The following is a 19,420-nucleotide window of genomic DNA, read 5'->3' as shown; positions in this document are numbered from 1 at the left end:
AGATACCCAATTACAAAAAAAATTTGGCAAACCATAACATGGAAGCTTATTTAGAAGACCTTTATGTCAAACAAGATCAAAAGCCTTTGAAATGTCGAGACAACTACTTGAGTTTCACCAAACATTTTCACTGAATTTGCCCATACATGGGTAACATAAGACAGAATATCACAAGTGGATCGACACTGACTGAATCCATACTGGAGATCACTGATCAGAAGAAAGGTTTTCTGTACAATTTAAGAGTTGGCAGCTAATTGATTTGCCCATTATTTTAGAAAGAGTAGAAGTAAGTGCAATGGGATGATTGGATGGGAGATATTTGTCATTCTTTTTAGGAATTGGCTGGAAAGGAGCAAATTTCCAAGCAGAAGGGAAAACGCCTTCAGAAAAAGAAAGTGAAAAATATGACACAGAACAGAAATAATTTCAGAAGCACAGGCTTTGAGAACAAGTGGAGAAATACCATCAGGACCTGGTGCTTCCTTGGCATCAATATTGTTCAAAATCCTCCTGACATCCTTTTGACAAGATCACAGGAGCCAATGAATGGAATGTACTAGGAATGGCAGGAGGAGCTTTGCCAAGATCATCAGTACATGAGTTAGAAGAAAAGTATGATGCTAGCAGGGCAGATTTCTCTACTGCCACTTCAGCCAACAGAACAGAACAGAACAATAGAACGCTATTGGCTGAAGTGGCAATAGAACGGTCTGGTTTTGACAGAAATGGACAAGAGTTGCGGCCAATAAGTTTTGGCAAGAGACCAGAATGCTCGGCTACCATTTGGACAAGAAGCAAGTTTTATACTCTTAGCCTGTTTAAAACCTAGTTTGGCTGATTAATAACTGCTTTACAATTGTTGTGAGCTTTGGTGTAGGCAGAAAATGAACCTGGAGATTTGGATACAAGCTAATTATGATATGCAACATTCTTCTCTTGAAGAGTATTAGCAAATTTATTGGAAAACCAAGGTTTAGATAAAAGATGAGATTTTAAGCTGGATTGTGGAATAAAGGATTTCATCCCTACAAGAATAATTTTGCTGACACAATCTGAGCAAACGTTGACATCAAAAGATTTGAAACAGTAATCCAACCAAGGAAAAGAAGAAAAAAATCTCACAGATCATCCCATTTAGAATTCTTGTAATGCCAAAATACAAGAGGTTAAGAATGGCCACAAGAGAAAGGCTTCATTAAAGAAGAAACCATCACCAAATTGTGATCTGAGGTGTCCAGAGGATCACTCACCACAACTGTGTACTTTTTTTGGTCTGGGGATCTGTTTTGTCTTCCACTGAATTGACTGACTTTTAGTTTCTGGGTCGTACTGGAGCAGCCATTTGATTGCAAGTAATTAAGTAATTACAGCACTCAAAAAGTCTGGATCTTCACAAAATTAGTCTTTTGATTCTCTGAAATTCATTAAAAATTTTTGGCACCATCTTGACATACTTTTCTCATGCCTAAATTTTTCAGTTAAAATTTGTCTAACTGTTCCATTGTCCATTTTGAATTCTGATGCAACCATTCTATTGCTTAAACAAAGATCGCTTCTAATCAATGTCCTCACTCATTCTCTTTGTTCTAAAAATCTCGTATGCTATTCAAACATATGAGCCCTTGACATATTATCTATCCCATAAACTTCACATAATATCTCATAGCTTCCAGTTGGTGTTTTATAGTTTTGTTAAATTTTTGTGGTTCATTGTTCAATGACTTTTGTTTCTCATTTTTTCAGCAAATTGAAAAACACAAGGTAATGAAAACCTGTCTCATTGAAAAGTGAATGAGCATGTTGGAATGTGACTAGGGAGACAACTAGGAAAAGGTTCAAGGTCAGCTGCTGTGCCTTTGTTTCACAGGTGGCGATTGATGTACAGGTAGTCGTCGACTTACGATCATGTTAGATTCCGATCGACCGGTCATAAAGCGATCTGGACGTAAGTGGGACCAGTTTAGGTAAATCAGACACTGTGTACATCACAATTGGTTTACTATTTACAAAAATAAAAAATATGAAAAAGATATCAAATACTGTATAAAACCTAAAAAATATTTTATCTTAAAGAACTAAACAAAACATATGTAGAAAATAGATAAGAAATATTTTACTGACCACTCGTGCTTGGCTGCGGGTCATCAATGCCACCACTTGATGTAGTGGGAGTTGTTTTTCTCATAAACATGTTGATTTTTGTCTGAATTGTTTGTTTCCTTTTCTGCTCGTGAATTTCACGGTATGGCCGGCATCTTGTACCATTCGTTCAATCCCTGCAAATCGTTCGATGTTTGGGCCCATTTCCTCAAAATGTGTAAAGAAGTTTATTTAGTAGAGAAAAACCTTGAGATAACTCTCTAGTGGTGAATTTTCTTTCTGGTTCTTCCTCCTCTTCATTTTTCTCTTCTTCCATCCTTTCTTCTTTGGCCATTCTTTCTTCTTCCAAAGCGATAAGTTCTTCATTCGTAAGTTCTCCAGATTGTTGCTCTAGCAGCTCCTCAACATCTTCCTCTTCAATCTCTAAAGAAAGTCCATTTGCCAGTGTTACAATATTTTCCATAACCATTTCAAGTTCATGTTCACTATCAAATTCATCAATAGTATTAACAAAACGCTGGACGCAGTTTTTCCAGATTCCATTCATGCATTTCTTTGTCACAGCCCCCCATGCGGCCGCAATATTTTTTATGCATTTATAAATATCGTACTGTTTCCAAAACTCTCACAAAGATAATTCTGGGTTGGCGTCTGTTGCAGCTATAGCTTGGGCAAAAGTGGTTCGAAGATAGTGCGCCTTAAATGTAGAAATAACCTCTTGGTCCATAGGCTGAATGAGTGGAATTGTATTTGGCAGCAAATAAACAACTTTTACATCTGGATGGAGGTGGTCTAGGTGAGGTGGATGGCCAGGTGCATTATCTAAGATTAATACAATTTTGAAAGGAATTTCTTTCTCAAAGCAATATTCACGAACTTGAGGTACAAAACAATTTAGAAACCAGTCTTCAAACAATGTTTGAGTCATCCAGGCTTTTTGGTTTGAACAGAAGTACACAGGCAGAGTGTGCTTGTTTACATTCTTGAATGAACGGGGATTTTCAGAATGATAAATTAAAAAAGGCTTCAGTTTAAAACCTGCGATGTTCCCACCAAGGAGCAGAGTCAGCCTATCTTTAAGTGCCTTAAAACCAGGCATACTTTTGGCTTCTTGGTGAATCTAAGTGCGTTCTGGCATCCTTTTCCACAGCAATCCAGTCTCATCCACATTGAAAAACTGCTCTGGTTGATACCCTTCTTTCGTAATTATTTCATCCAGACTTTTAACAAACTCTTGAGCTCCTTCCACATCCGCACTTCCTGATTCTCCAGTGACTCGAACCCTATGAAGGTTGAATCTTCTTTTGAACCATCCTGTACTTGCTATAAATGTCTCAGTGTAATCTTTTCCGGCACGTTTCTTCAGCTTCTGAAAGAGACTTCTAGCCTTCGACTGCACTGTAAGAAGGCTTAAGGGTGTTCGCTTCTGTATCCAAAGAAACAAAAATTTTTCCATTTCATGGATGGGCCCCTGTATGTTGTTTCATTATCACTGTTGCTCGCATGGGTGCCGAACCTTTAACAACTTCACGAATCCTTTCTTTGTCTTTCAAAATCGTTGACACTGTAGAATGAGATAACTTAAAATCACATGCGATTGAGTTCACCTTCTTTCCTTCTTCATGCTGCTTGATCACTTTCAATTTTGTGTCTAAATCAATGGCCTTTCTTTCTTTCTTGACAGGTCTAGGAGTAGACAAAGGCACTTTCCTCTTGGTTGACATGTTTATGGGTTTTAAAAAATGCTAATTGTAACACAAATATAACTGAACCAAAAATGGTGAACGTAATATATGCAAACAGAGATCGAGATGCATGAATCACGACATACATACATCGGTAAGATGTTTTGTTCGACTGTGATGGCAAAGCTGACTAAACGGATTAAGACTAGCTTATTTGCACCAAACACACATGTTTCTGGGCAGTGGGCTGACGCTACAGGCACAACTGTTCCCATTAGGCTTCAGGGACCACACGGATAGGGCGTGTGAGTGTAGTAGAAAAATCTGAGAGCACTGCATTAAGAGAGGGTTGATGTGTGTATAGCATTTTTCCCAGCAACAATCTTTTATGTATGCTCAGTTCAGACTGAAACGCGGTGCGAGATGCAGTAGCAGTCGTAAGTTGATCAGTTGTAAAGTGCATAGGTCATAAGTCGACGACTACCTGTAGTTGCTGTGTGCAATCTCATTATTTAATAGCTACAAATTTCATATAAACAACAACTATTTCCAAGTGCCTGTTGGCCAAAGTAAAAAATCTATTTGGTTTTCATAGTTACAATGAAATAAACTACTATATACAATGGTCAATTAACATTACAAGAACAAGTGCACTGATGTGCAAAATTATCACCCAATTGCATTAATGTGAGAAATGGAAATCAATAAACACAACAATTAAAATTTGAAAACTGTAATCACAATTATAACTTAAAATTTTAATACAGTTACATTTAACAACAGGAAAAAAAAATTACCACAAAATGGCACACAAGGTGGATTAATAGATCGCAACTTCTCCTGATATTTTTTAAAGTGATCAGAATTCAACTCTTTTGCTTCTTCTAGGGATCGTTTCAGATTGCACTTGATAGCCTATAAAAAAAAAAGAAAAAAAAAAAAAAGAGCTATGTTCATATATTTAGACATTTTAATTATTTTAAATTACACTCCAGTTTAAAGGATACAAAAATACTTTTTTTTTTTTTTTTTTTCTGTTAAAAATGCAACCAAGCAGCAACAAATATAACAATTATATGAGGAAAATCATCTGCTTTTTATAAAAAAATGACTTCCGGAGGGTAAAATCACTGCCCTAATGATAGCAAAACTAATGTATTTTTCATATTTATCAATGCTGAACACATCACATCTACATGGCATTTTTACAGTTCAGAAAATTCTAAGTTAGTATACTTTCTCATTTATCATGAGCACATTTTAAATTTTTCCCTAAAGCAGCAATCTTCAACCTTTGGTTTTCCCTTCAACTTCAACTGCCCCCCCCCCTTTTGCCTTTGGCAAAAGAAAAAAAAAAAAAAAGGAAAAACCAGTTAATACATATTTAATGAAAATGGGACAAACAAATCAAATTCAATTTCAGTGTTATTTTGCCATAAAAACTAAACTGCTATTAAACAAGTAATTCTGAAAAACAGACTGATAACTAACACTGCTGAACCTGCATACTGTTCTTATTAATCAAAAATGAAAGAGCAATAAAGCCCAATATTTTTCCTTTTCTAAAGTTAACTTAAGTCTGGTATATATTTTATTAAGTTAACTTTAGAAAAGGAAATCCTGCAGAAAAAAAGCTATGAATTTTCTAAATTTTACTATAACCAGGGTTAACGAGAACATACAATTTAAAATTTAAAGAAAACCAATGAATACCGGAAAATTCCTACACTGTACCAGCTACCATTGCTTTAAATATAAACATAGCATTATTTTTAACCAATTTTACAATGCATATAGATACAGTTCTACTCAAGAATGCTTGTTAGATGAACTTATGGAACTTACAAAAAGATTTTTAAATAGGTGGTACACATTGGGTACCATCATGAAAATTAGTCAACAGGCAAAATATAAAATGGACACAGGTACAACAAATAATAGATCAGATCAGAGATATTTTATTAAAGTTCCTTATATACAGCATCGGTACAGACAATTCATTAACATTTTTAAGAACACTGAATTTAAAATAGTTCCACAACCCATGAGTAAACTGCAAGTTGTTCTGAAGTGCAGACGGGTTGATACCCTATGGAAGCACATAGTATTGTTTACAATATTCCTTGTGGCAGGTGCAATTCAGCCTATATTGGCTTGACCAAGAATCCACTTTCAATGAGGATACAACAGCATGCAGCATCTGTTAGGGCAGGTAGGACAGGTACCTCAGAACTAGCATTTCATGCTATTAATGATGGGCACGTGTTCCTTTTTGATGAGTTGAAGGTCCTGAATTCTCAGCAGGAATACTTTAAGTTATTAATTGCAGAAACGTTGGAAATTAAATTAAATCAAATCCCAACTCTATTAATGTACATAGACCTTAATATCTTGGTTTTGTGGACTCTAACGCGAATGTATAAACAGTAGTTCATACACTGGTCAGCATAAATAATCTCATGCTAGGTTACAGAAAAGTTTGTATAAAACAAGGGGGATATCATTCGTGATCCACTTTTGACTTCTTGTGAACATGGAAATGATCCCAATAAGTTAGTCCCTTAAAGGAAGTTTTAGACAATTTTAAAGTTTATATTATCTGTAAATTGATGTATATTTATTTTGTAGTGTCAGGATTATCAAGATGATTTCAATTCTCATATTAGCATGCGTTATTGGTTGGTTTAGGGGGGATTGATGGCTGTCGACTTTTCACAAATCTTCTTGATGCGGTAGGTTGGATATGAGTATTGAATACATAATGATTTTAATATGTTGCTTTTCAAAAATCATAAATTGATTTAATTAACATGGTACGCTAATTCACATAAGAATACATTTATATGCAATTGACAGTTGAGAGAATTACAGTCTTACAATAAAGGTATGAGGTTTTCTCTTATAATTTAAGATATTGTAGTATCTTATAATTTAAGATACTACACTTATGTAGTAAACAAGTTGTCTACTACATAAGTGTAGTACACAATTTTCTAAATGTTTTGTTTCTCAGAAAAGTTTCTATACATTGATGTAGTTGGTGTTATTTGGAAATAGCATAGATAATCTACCTAGCCCAGTTTGGCTCGGCTTTACTCAGAAACATATCAAACTTCTTAGGCTATTTTTGATATGACCTGTTCTTTATCTTTTTATTTAACAGGACTTTTTTCTCTGTGCAGTTTGATGAACTCAGTAAAAAATATCTGAGTGACACCACATCTCTGACATCTTCATAATGTCATCAAATGCAAACATTGTCAGAGATATGGTGTCATTCAGATATAACAGATGCAGAATTTGAATATGGGGAGTATAATGTGCACAGAAAGGACAGAGGGGCGGCACTAGGGATGTGCAAGTGAAGCACACATTTTAGGTGGCACTGCTAGATGCGCTACTCTGTGTGTGTGTGTGTGTGTGTGTGTGTGTGTGTGTGTGTGTGTGTGTGTGTGTGTGTGTGTGTGTGTGTGTGTGTGCGTGTGTGTGTGTGTGTGTGTGTGTGTGTGTGTGTGTGTGTGTTAAGATATGATACAAATTAGGTGCCTTTACAATGATTTGCTTCAGGCACCACAAATGCTAGCGCTGGCTCTGACAGGACAAGAGGGGAGAGTGGTTATGCTCTTAGTTAAGAATCACATAAAATCAAAGGCAGTGTATCAAATTGATATAGTGGCCAGTGCAATGCTGAGGCAGTACAGAGTGACTTAAGCCCAGGAAAACAAAAATTAGTAGGAGTGTGTTACAGGATTAGAGAGAATTTTAACTTCTCAGATATTGACTGGAACTTATGGGTTGGTCACTCACACAACTAGCAAGGCTGTTGTGGATTTACTAGATGATGTCTTCTATAGCAGCATGTTTGAGAGGTGACAAGAGAGAGAGAGAGAGCAATACTCTTGATCTGATTATAAGCATTGATTCTCTATACATTAAGAATCTGTAGATAATAGAACCACTAGGTGGCAGTGATCACAGTGTATTGATGTGGAATTTACTTATAAAGACATAACTACCATCAAAGATAAAGGGAAAGGTTTTTGCTTTCATAAAGGACACTACATTGGTCTCAGCCAGTTTTAAAATTCCATAGACCAACTAATGTTGTTACCAACAACAAATTCAAATTGGGAATCATTCAGGAAAATAATAGAAGCTGCTAGGCTTTTCAGACTAACTAAGAAATACTGTTCAAGGCTTAGACCTAAATGGATGTCAGATGAATTTGTAATAATGGAGAGGAAAGTGGAAGAGAAATTGTTGCAGTTAAACACAAAAAAAGCACCTAAGGTGGATGGATATATCCAATTATATTAAGGGAAGCATCAAAGGAAGCAATCAAGTAAACCCTTAGCCATAATTATGAGAGCATGTTTGGATTCAAGGGAGGTCACTATGGACTGCAGATGTGTAAATGTATCCCCGGTTCATAAAGAGGAATCAATGGGTGACAAGAGTAATTAGACCTGTTAGATTAACTTTTCTTCCGGTGAAACTATTGGCATCACTGGTTAAAGAAGTAATGCTGGACTGTTCGGGACAAGAGTGCAGTTATACTTCAGTCAGCATGGGTTCGTTAAGGGGAGATCTTGTCTGACCAATCTGACTGGATACTATAATGCAGTGACAAAGGAACTGAATGCAAAAAATTGTTTTGATATCATACACTTGGATTTCAGGAAAGCTTTTGATACTGTTGCTCATGAAAGACTGCTTACAAATTGGAGCAGTATGGCGTTAAGGATGAGTTACTGGTATGGATAAAGGGATGGTTAAGCAGCAGAAGACAGAGCAGTTATCAATGGACACTGCTCTTCATGTACTGATGTTATTAGTAGAGTCCCTCAGAATTTGGTGCTGGGCCATTGTTATTTTCTGCATTTATTAATGACATTGATGAAGGTATAAAATCTAAGTTTGCAGATGATACAAAGGTTGGTGTTAATGACAATAAAAAAGGTATGCTGCTCCAACAAGAGCTAGAAAAATTAGGCTAATGAGCTGAGAAACAAAATACTGACTGTGTGGAACTACACTCAGGCTAACGGAAAATGAAAAGGATTAGGGAGTAACTGTGCAGTCAGATATGAAGTTCTCTGGAAGTGCAAACAGGCAGGTCAGCTCATGTGGTTTTGTCAATGATATACAAGAATTTGGTAGTTGGGATTAGGAAGTGATTATCCCTTTGTATAAGGCTATGGGCAGGCCACATCTTAAGTACTGCCCACAGGTCTAGAGGCCTCATTTTAGGATAGATTTAGAGCTGATGAAACAGGTACAAAGAAGGGTAATGAAACTGGTGCAGGGACAAAAGTGGTGCTCTTACTAAGAAAGAGCTTCAGTTCTGCAAATTGCTGTGCATGGACACTAGGAACCTGTGAGATGATCTGAGAGGCATTTAAGGCTTTGAATGGCTTGACCATAACAATTCTGATGGGATTCTTCCTCTTGCTCAGACTCTTGTTTGCCTTCAAATAATGGTTCATTGATTGCTGGAACAAGCCTCTATTCATTGTTGTGGAAGTGGATAGTTTGAACAAATTCCAAGAATAATTATATAAACAGGGGATGAACAGATATAATGGATTTTTTTTTTTTTTTGACTGATGCTGTATAAGCCTGCTTTTTGCATCAGTTGTCATTACTGATACTAAAAAACTGAATTCTTTGTATATTTTAACAGAAATTCCCAAAATTAGAGACAAACTCAAATCAGACTAATCAAATCACAAGAACTGGACATGAAACAAGGGGGTGCAGCATTGGGATGAATATATACCATAGAATCCAACAGCAAGTGATGTATTTGTTACCTATCTGATACTACTAAATGGACCATATCACAAGAATTAAATAAGAACAAATTTTCATGTTTAATGAAAATGCACACTGGGGGGGAAGACCCAATAACATCTATGACCAAGCACCAGAACACTAGCAATAATTTTTAAATACCATAAGCAGGTACAGTACTTTTCCTCTCAGTAATTTTTTTTTTTTTTTGCTGCTTTCCTTTTATACGAGGGCTGTTCAATAAATAATGATCATAATTTTTTTTATTTTATTTCACAATATACCTTATTATTATTAATTATTAATTAAGATTATTAATTTAAAACTGACTATCCATATTTTGACGGTTCTTTTCAAAGTAGTTGCCATTTGATGAAATGCACTTACTCCAGCGTTTCTGCTAGTGTTCAAAAGCATGGTGGAAGCCATTTTTTGACATGCATTTCAAAATTGCTTCTGATGCCTTTACAACTTCTTCTGACTACTGGAAACATTTTCCTAGTAGTTCCTTTAATTTTGGAAATAAAAAAAAATATATAATAAAAAATATCACAGGGTGTGAGGTCAGCTGTAGGAGGGATGAGGAACATATCTGACATTTAATGCTGGCTAAGTACTTGATGACAGTATGAGCAATGTGAGGTCTTGCATTGTCAAATAATAACATTAGCAAGAAAGCAAGCTTATATAGCATCAGCAAAAAAAAAAAAAAACCATGCATACACACCCTTCTCATTTCACCCACCCACTCGCTCCAAATGTTTGTCTAGTTCTGCCTTGAATCTGTTTAAGCTATCAATTTCTACAACGGCAGATGGAAGTGTGTTCCAGCAATCAACCACCCACTGGCTAAAGGCAAACTTCCGCACATCTATCCTACAACTGTCTTTCCTCAATTTGAATTTATGCTCTCTCAGGCGATTATTCTGAGCAAGAGGAAGAATCCCATCAGCATTGGGCATGCTCAAACGATTAGAGGCTTCATACACCGCAATCAGATCACCTCGCAGGTGCCTAGTCTCAAGACACTATAATTTGCAAGCATCCACCCAACTGCATGCAGTTGTGGTCATTTGAAATGATTGTGATCCTGCAAAGTGTGTGGTACAGTTCTATAGTTAAGTCCCATTACAGTTGTATTAGGTGGTAGAACGTGCTGGTAAACCAATCCTTGAATGTCAAAAAAAGAAATAACCATAACCTTTGCTGTATAAGCCACAACCTTTGTTTTTTTTTTTCGGTATTGCAATGACACAGACTCCCAAATAGAGCTTTGTTAGTTGCTCTCTGGGTTGAAATGATGAAGCCATGTCTCATCTGCAGTTATCACCTTGTGCAGAACCTCACCACCTTCAATAACCATCCCTTGCAGCTCCTGACAAACCTCCATGCGACTTGCTGTAGCTTGAGTGTAAGCAGTCTTGGAACCCAGCTTGCACATACAAGTGCCATGGAAAATACCGATACCATGTGTGTGTGTTTCATACTGATATTCGCAATATCTCTGCCAGTTGCCTTATTGTTATATGACAATCTTCTCTCATGATTACAGAAGTTATGTTTATGGTTTCTGTGGTGACTACAATGGTTGGAGCTCCAGGACTGCCAACTTTTGTCATTGAACTGCATCCATCTTTAAACATTCTAAGCCACCTACGAGCTGTGTTATATGGAAGCGTAAACTTAACATAAGCCTCTTTTAACATTTCATATGCTTCAGCTGATGTTTTCATGAGATGGAAACAAAATTTGAGAGCAGCATACTTTTCCTTCCTTGCATGTCATGTCATGTCCATTGTTAGTAGGCAAAAAAAACTTAACAGGCATCAACTTGACTGACCGCCAAGGTCACACTGTGTGCATGAGCCAATTGTGCAATTGCTATGTGATGCAGCTTGATTTGGTCTTGAATTCTGCACCTCAGCTAGAAATAGCAAGCAGTATGGTTTTTCATGAAAAATTATGATCATTCTTTATTGAACAGGCCTTGTAAGTAGATAGAGTGTTATATATGTAGACAGGTATTTTGATTAGTCAATTTCTGAGATAATAAATTATTTGAAAAAAAAAAAAAAAAAAAAAAAAAAAAACTGACTATCAAAAACACCCTCAGTCACAACTATTTATTTATTTAATTTTTTTTGGATAACTGAGATTCTACCTTACTTCTCACCTTTTTCATCAGCTTGGCACTACATTACATAAATCCTAACTGTATTTATATTAGTTAATTCAATTATATATAACAAAAACTCTACATGGTTTAAAATATCCACTATCCTACCATTTAAAGTAAGGCAGAGCTAACATCAATAACATGAATGTACTGAAACTCATGAATTAATCACAACCAGGAGTCTAGACTATGTATAAATATAGTGCAAATGCATCAAGAATACATAGCTGTATCTGAATAAATCAGATTATTAATAAAACGGCATCGTTTTAAGTTATATCTCATATTGTGAATACCTTCACAACGAGTTGCCATGATATTGCACTACTTCGAATAAGTAACGCTTCACCTAAGGAGAAGACTAATGTTACTTATTCTCAGATGGATACCACCACCCAGACAGCACCGTTTCAGGGCTATTTGGCCCTTCTTCGGTGGGTGGGTAGGTACCCGAGTGATGCAATGATGGCAAAACAGTTATGAAGTATAACTCCACAATATGAGAGATGCCTGATGGTGTATCATGTATTTAGACTCAAGCGTTTAGGGCATAAGCCTCAAGCTATGAAGGAGTCTAGACTATGTATAAATATAGTGCAAATGCATCAAGAATACATAGCTGTATCTGAATAAATCAGATTATTAATAAAACGGCATCGTTTTAAGTTATATCTCATATTGTGAATACCTTCACAACGAGTTGCCATGATATTGCACTACTTCGAATAAGTAACGCTTCACCTAAGGAGAAGACTAATGTTACTTATTCTCAGATGGATACCACCACCCAGACAGCACCGTTTCAGGGCTATTTGGCCCTTCTTCTGTCCATCTGAGAATAAGTAACATTAGTCTTCTCCTTAGGTGAAGCGTTACTTATTCGAAGTAGTGCAATATCATGGCAACTCGTTGTGAAGGTATTCACAATATGAGATATAACTTAAAACGATGCCGTTTTATTAATAATCTGATTTATTCAGATACAGCTATGTATTCTTGATGCATTTGCACTATATTTATACATAGTCTAGACTCCTTCATAGCTTGAGGCTTATGCCCTAAACGCTTGAGTCTAAATACATGATACACCATCAGGCATCTCTCATATTGTGGAGTTATACTTCATAACTGTTTTGCCATCATTGCATCACTCGGGTACCTACCCACCCACCGAAGAAGGGCCAAATAGCCCTGAAACGGTGCTGTCTGGGTGGTGGTATCCATCTGAGAATAAGTAACATTAGTCTTCTCCTTAGGTGAAGCGTTACTTATTCGAAGTAGTGCAATATCATGGCAACTCGTTGTGAAGGTATTCACAATATGAGATATAACTTAAAACGATGCCGTTTTATTAATAATCTGATTTATTCAGATACAGCTATGTATTCTTGATGCATTTGCACTATATTTATACATAGTCTAGACTCCTTCATAGCTTGAGGCTTATGCCCTAAACGCTTGAGTCTAAATACATGATACACCATCAGACATCTCTCATATTGTGGAGTTATACTTCATAACTGTTTTGCCATCATTGCATCACTCGGGTACCTACCCACCCACCGAAGAAGGGCCAAATAGCCCTGAAACGGTGCTGTCTGGGTGGTGGTATCCATCTGAGAATAAGTAACATTAGTCTTCTCCTTAGGTGAAGCGTTACTTATTCGAAGTAGTGCAATATCATGGCAACTCGTTGTGAAGGTATTCACAATATGAGATATAACTTAAAACGATGCCGTTTTATTAATAATCTGATTTATTCAGATACAGCTATGTATTCTTGATGCATTTGCACTATATTTATACATAGTCTAGACTCCTTCATAGCTTGAGGCTTATGCCCTAAACGCTTGAGTCACAACCAGGAGCCAATTATTTATTCTAGTGTCTTATTGTTAGTTATAATGTTTTGCCTTTATTTCTATTTTCTTTCAATTTTTTAATGCTACTGCCTTCTGCCCAGATGTTGCAATTTTCATTATGTGTAGTTTATACATGGGGATGTTGCTGACTTCTGCGGCTGGAACAACATCTTGTACTACCAAAAACCTGGAGATGACAAGTTCTTGGTATTGCAAGACTCTTTTCTGGCTTTGGGTATTAATTTTTTTAATGATACAGATTTGGTTTTTCTTGAGGAAGGCCACACCTTTCTCTATATGTAAGGTTGACATTCTTTTTTTTTTTTTTTTTGGGATACAGCATAAGCCTTATGCTTCCTTGCACCATATGGCCATTATTAATACTAATACCAATACTATCAGGGATTTGTAAGAGATCATTAGTGATGTTTCTAATTTATTTGGTACCTGCATCTTCTCTGTGTTCATGTACCTACTACTTTTACTTGGATTTGTGATTCTCAAATCCAAGTAAAGTAGTACAAAGGTTAAGTTGCCTTTGTTGATATCAAAGGCAGGAAGACTTGAGCTCACTTGTATTGTTATAACTACGGTTGAGACTTCTTTTATTGGCGATGATTTCTTCTTCTTGTAACATAAAACCTTTTACACTGTTAGAGCCATATCTTGTAGCTATCTTCTCTTTAAAATGTGCATTCAAGTTAAATTCATTATGGAGAAGAGTTTTTGTTAAATTCTTGGCCTTAAGCACAAGTTTAATTTTCCTATTGGAGAATTACCTGGAGATCAATATTTAAGGTGGATACTTGAGAAGCTGAAGCTGTTTGTGAAGGCTAAGGTTTCTCAAACTGGAGGTAGAATGCATTGTATTGTAATCAGCAAAACTATGGATAGGATCTGTGGTCAGTGGAAAAAGATTATTAATATATAAGTGTAAAAGAGTGGGAGATATCTACAATCGCCTGCTGAGGGTGGTCAGAGAGAGAACTGTATACCCAATTGCAAAAAAGTCAGTAATCCACAAGATGGGAGCTTATTTAGGCCTTTATGCCAAACACTAGAAATGTCAAAAGCAACTGCTTGAGTTTCACCAAACTTTTCCATTGAATTTATTCATAGATAGATAATATAAGTCAGTATATTAGTAGTGTACTGATACTAATGGAATCCATTTGGCAATTGTGGATCAGATGGAAGGTTTTGAGATAGTTTACGAGTTGGCAGTTAATAGAATTCTTCATTACTTTGGGATGCATAGAGGTAAGCACAAGTGTGTTAGTTGTCTGACGGCATCAGGGGTTCCCCCATTTCTGCTCTAGGCCTTAAGCAATAGGATGATGAGTGCTTCTCTGAATACACAGAAGGGGCTCACATCTGGTGAGTATGGGTTTGGCACACCCAGGGTCCTGAGCTGGATATCATTATTCTTATCTTTCTTGGTGATTCCTTTCTACTTTCTCTCTCTCTCAGGGTAACTCAGAAATTTATTTTAGCTGGTGCAGCATAAGCCGCAGGCTTCCTTGCACTATATGGTTAGTAATAATAAGAATAAGAAATTTTATAAATAAGGGATATGTGACTCATGCAAAGGAATCAGGGCAGTTCAAAGGTTAATAATGAAACAGTGGAGAAAACAAGATGTACTTTCCTTAGAAAGTTGAGAAAGTGGGTCTACCACAACCAACTGTTTAAAAAGTACTACGGAAACATTTGCGAATGAAGTTTTAGCACTATAAAGTGGTACAAGCAATCACAAATGAAGACAAAATGAAATGTACCAATTTCTGTGTGGAAATGTGGTCAAGGCATGTTGATGAAAATGACCTGCTGGAGCATATCATGTTCACAATGAATCCAGCATATGAATCCACATTTAATGTTAGTGGCTATATCAACATACACAAAAAAAAAAAAAAAAAAAAAAAAAGTTCATGTTTGGGACAGAGTAAAAATAGGTGAGTGCTTATTTTGACATGTTTTTGACAGACCAAAAGTCAATGTGCTCTGAGCTTTGAGTTCAGAAAATGTTCACAGCCTTTTTTTTTTTTTTTTAATGAAAAAATTATAACCAGGGTTGTTTATCTCAATATGTTTAAGAATTTTCTGATACCACAGATCAGCACTGATGACCTAATGGATGACTGTCCACCCATCAAGATGACACTTCACCTCATTAGCACTGAGAAGTGACGGCATGCCTGGATCAGCACTTCCAAGTGCTGATGAATTAGTCATTCAGGTCCCATTCATTGGCCTCTACACAGGGCTGTCACTAGTGTTTGTGGTGCCTGAGGCAAAACCTTGTAACGGCACCTAATTCATATCATATCTTAACACACACATATACAGGTGGCTATAAAATAAGTTTCCCTATTCAGGAGACCCTAGTGTGTGTCAAAACTGTTATTCCATTTTTTTTTTTCCATTTATTTACACACACACAATTTTATGTACATTCTCATGATATATAAACAATTTATACACAATATTATACACAGTTATAGATATTATCATTCATATATATATATATATATATATATATCTCCATTCTATATAATGGTAATCAAGGTAGTGTGTGTGTGTGTGTGTGTGTGTGTGTGTGTGTGTGTGTGTGTGTGTGTGTGTGTGTGTGTGTGTGTGTGTTCTTATATCGGGGTGGCTCCTAGGCATTAGCCCATCTCCACCTTTGTATTTTATTATGGTGCAGAAACACTGCATAATGGGCCTGAAAAAGTCAAAGTGTATGTGTGTTGTTTTGTTTGTGTCAGGCTACTATGCCACCAGAGTGCAGCCAACGCATGGGCAGCTGCTGCCTGGTGCCCATCCCTAGCACCGGGCCTGGGTCAACTGTCATCCTGTACCAGTGTAATTACCACCGAAAATCTCGCACCCGCCAGAGGTAGTGCAAAACAGTTAGAGATAGTGCTGTGAAAATCGGTGAGTATGTCATTTAGGATATGGGGAAGCGATTTGTAGAAGAAAAAAAAATAGTTAAAATTTCCACCACCAGGGGAGAAGTTGGCACTGTAAACAATGAGATGGAATACTTAACTTAGGATTAGATTTTAATATCAGAACTTAGAAATCTACATATATTGTTCTATGTGCTTTCATTCACTTGAGATGACATTTTGAAAACTGAGGACTGCATGTGACACAGTTTTGTGTAGCACCTCATTGGGGATGTTGGCTACATGCTGTTTAATTCTTGCTTTCAAATCGAAAAGTGTCTGTATGCTGCCACGGTAAACTCCGTCTTTCAGGTATCCCCATAGCCAGAAATCACAGGGATTGAGATCTGCTGATCGGGCTGGCCAGAACTGTGGAAAGTCTCTAGAAATGATGCGATCATTTCCAAAAGTTGAACAGAGCAGTTCCTTCACTTGTCGACCAACGTGGGGAGGGGCGCCATCTTGCATGAACACTGGTCTCCAAGCATTGCCTTTCTTGTAGGGCAGGAATAATGTGATCTCTTAGAAGAGCGCAGTACCGTGCACTAGTTACTGTATACCTTACGGGTCCCATGAGGTGTAGACTCTTCAAAGAAAAACGATTATAAAAACGATTATAGCCCGATTATAAACTCTGCTGTGAATCCACATCATACTGTAACATATGGACTTTGTAGTGGTCTTTCATGCAGATGAGGTGGAAGAGAAGTTCCTCTTATTCGGGAGTTTTGTGCATTTTCCAATAGAGGAATTTCCTTGATTTTGTGTTAATGGATACAATGCACGTTGAAGAAAGGAAGTACAATCTTTTTGTTTTTCAAAAACAATTTGTTGCAATTCTTTTCATTATGTTTCTTATGCCAAGAAACAGTTACATGCATAGGCAGAATTGTCCATCCTATGACACTGTAAAAAAGTGTAAGTGGGAGTTCCAGTGCAGTCATACAAGTGTCTTTGGTGAACCAAGAGAAGGAATGCCATCAAAGTCCACAGACAGTGAGACGGTTGCAAAGGTTGAGCAGCTGGTGCTGAGTGACAGATGTGTGGCAATTAGCTATAAGTCTGTCCACAGCAGTTTACATGGCCATCTGCACATGTCTAAGGTCTCCGCATGATGGGTTTCAAGATTGCTGACATCTTTGCAGAAGCAATGTCAAATGCATTGTTCTTGCCAACTGTTGAATTTGTGCTACTGCAGCACCCACCCTCTTCTCCTGACCTAGCACCATCAGACTTCTTGTTTTGAGAAGAGAATAAAACCATTGTGTGGGTGCTGCTTTGATTTGTCTCGGGAAGTCAACAATAAAATGGAATTATGATTTCAGCCAAAAAGTGCAGACTTTATGATCAAGTCATTGAACAACTGATCCACAGGTGGGAGAAATGTGTTACTATACATGGAGAGTACATAGAAAAGGATTAAAGTTCCTGTGAAGTTACACCTTTCTAGGGCTATTATTTCTAGGTAAGGGTACAAACTTTTTGATACCCCTTCGTACATATCTAAATATAAGTTTTACTTTCATACTATGTGGCTGTTCACTTACACAAAATACATCATTCACAGTTTGGCATATGCTTGCTAAGAGCAGCTAAGCACCATATGATGAGAAGCCAGTAACTTCATAACAGCCATCTCAGTGGTGTCTCACATTTTTAAGTGAAGCAGATTCACCTATTTTTAGTAATGCTATACAATTTAAAAAGATATTTGCAACTGGGCAGAACCATGGATAATGGCATTTTACTCAAAAGTGGACATAAGCACGTCTTAAGTGTTGAGCACTCAGTCTTCAGTGGGAGAAAAATGATCCCCCATGATTTTGGTTCAAACAAAAATCAAACACTATAATGCATACCAATTTCATTTGATTTCAACTACTGCAGTGAAATATCTTCTTGCAATCCAATAATATTATGGTGTGCAGAGATTTCCTTCCAGCCAGAGATTAATTGGTTGTTGGAATAAACATCCACCTAAAATTGCAGATGTAGCCTGATTAAATTAAAAAAAGGAATGGACAAATGAAGTGAGCAGAGAGTTTTTCTGCCATCTAATGCTGCATAAGCTTACTTCTTGTATTACTTTGCTAACACTATGATTAGGGCAACAAATCTTATTATTAGTTTCCTTACAGGTTTCCCTTAACCTCTCCAAAGAAAGAAATCATTAACCTTATAAGCTTTACAAAAAAGGCAAACCACATTGATTTCAATCTTATTCCCAATGTAGAGGCCTAATAATGGGAAACCTGGTTTTGCTTCTCTTCTTGCCAATATTTTCATGTGAATCTAGAGGGCTAGGTGCTGTGGTTAGAATTTTTAAAACTGAAAATACATGCCACAAATTTAAACAGATACGGCAACCGTTTAAAACTGATTTAATAATAAAATAAAATAAAACAATACAAAAGACTGTAAAATAATATTTACAAAAATTGATTATTTTCAAAAAACTAGTTTAAAACAAAAATAAAATAAAATAAGTAAATAAGTCAAAATGCATTAAAATATAAACTTAAAAGCGATAAAAACACTATTGAAGCTTTCGGAGGTGTCTGCCTCCTTCCTCAGCAATAATGAAACTTAAGCGACACATTCTTAAATACCAGGTTCACGGCACACGTGGATGACCAGGCGCATACTCGGTATTTCTTTCACGTGTACCAGAACCGGAAGTGGTCTGGGGGCATGGAAAACTAAAACGTTTATCTCTGGCAAAAACCACTGCCTCAAAAAAATGGGGAGAGGGAGGTGAAGCCTAACTTCCCTGTCTCTGTTCATGCTATTGTTGCCAGAGGATCCAATCCACAGACTTTCCAGCCACTTGCGGTCCCAGAATCTATGTAC

At 36.8% G+C, this 19,420-nt stretch overlaps 1 protein-coding gene across 2 annotated transcripts in view; it reads right to left on the bottom strand.

The window, feature by feature from the left end:
- Sos (Son of sevenless guanine nucleotide exchange factor) overlaps nt 1–19,420 on the bottom strand; it is a 669,490-nt gene that overhangs the window by 118,033 nt on the left and 532,037 nt on the right. For both annotated transcript variants that reach the window (XM_090376631.1, XM_090376632.1), the window contains exon 20: nt 4,586–4,703. In XM_090376631.1, coding sequence (XP_090232757.1) covers nt 4,586–4,703 — 118 coding nt within the window. The remainder of the gene's footprint in view (nt 1–4,585; nt 4,704–19,420) is intronic.

Source organism: Mastigoproctus giganteus, chromosome 6, assembly GCF_048544385.1.
Source record: "Mastigoproctus giganteus isolate SK-2022 chromosome 6, ASM4854438v1, whole genome shotgun sequence".
Lineage (NCBI taxonomy): Eukaryota > Metazoa > Arthropoda > Arachnida > Uropygi > Thelyphonidae > Mastigoproctus > Mastigoproctus giganteus.
Note: the sequence above shows the minus strand (reverse complement) of the source record. Positions and strands in the feature narration are given on the sequence as shown.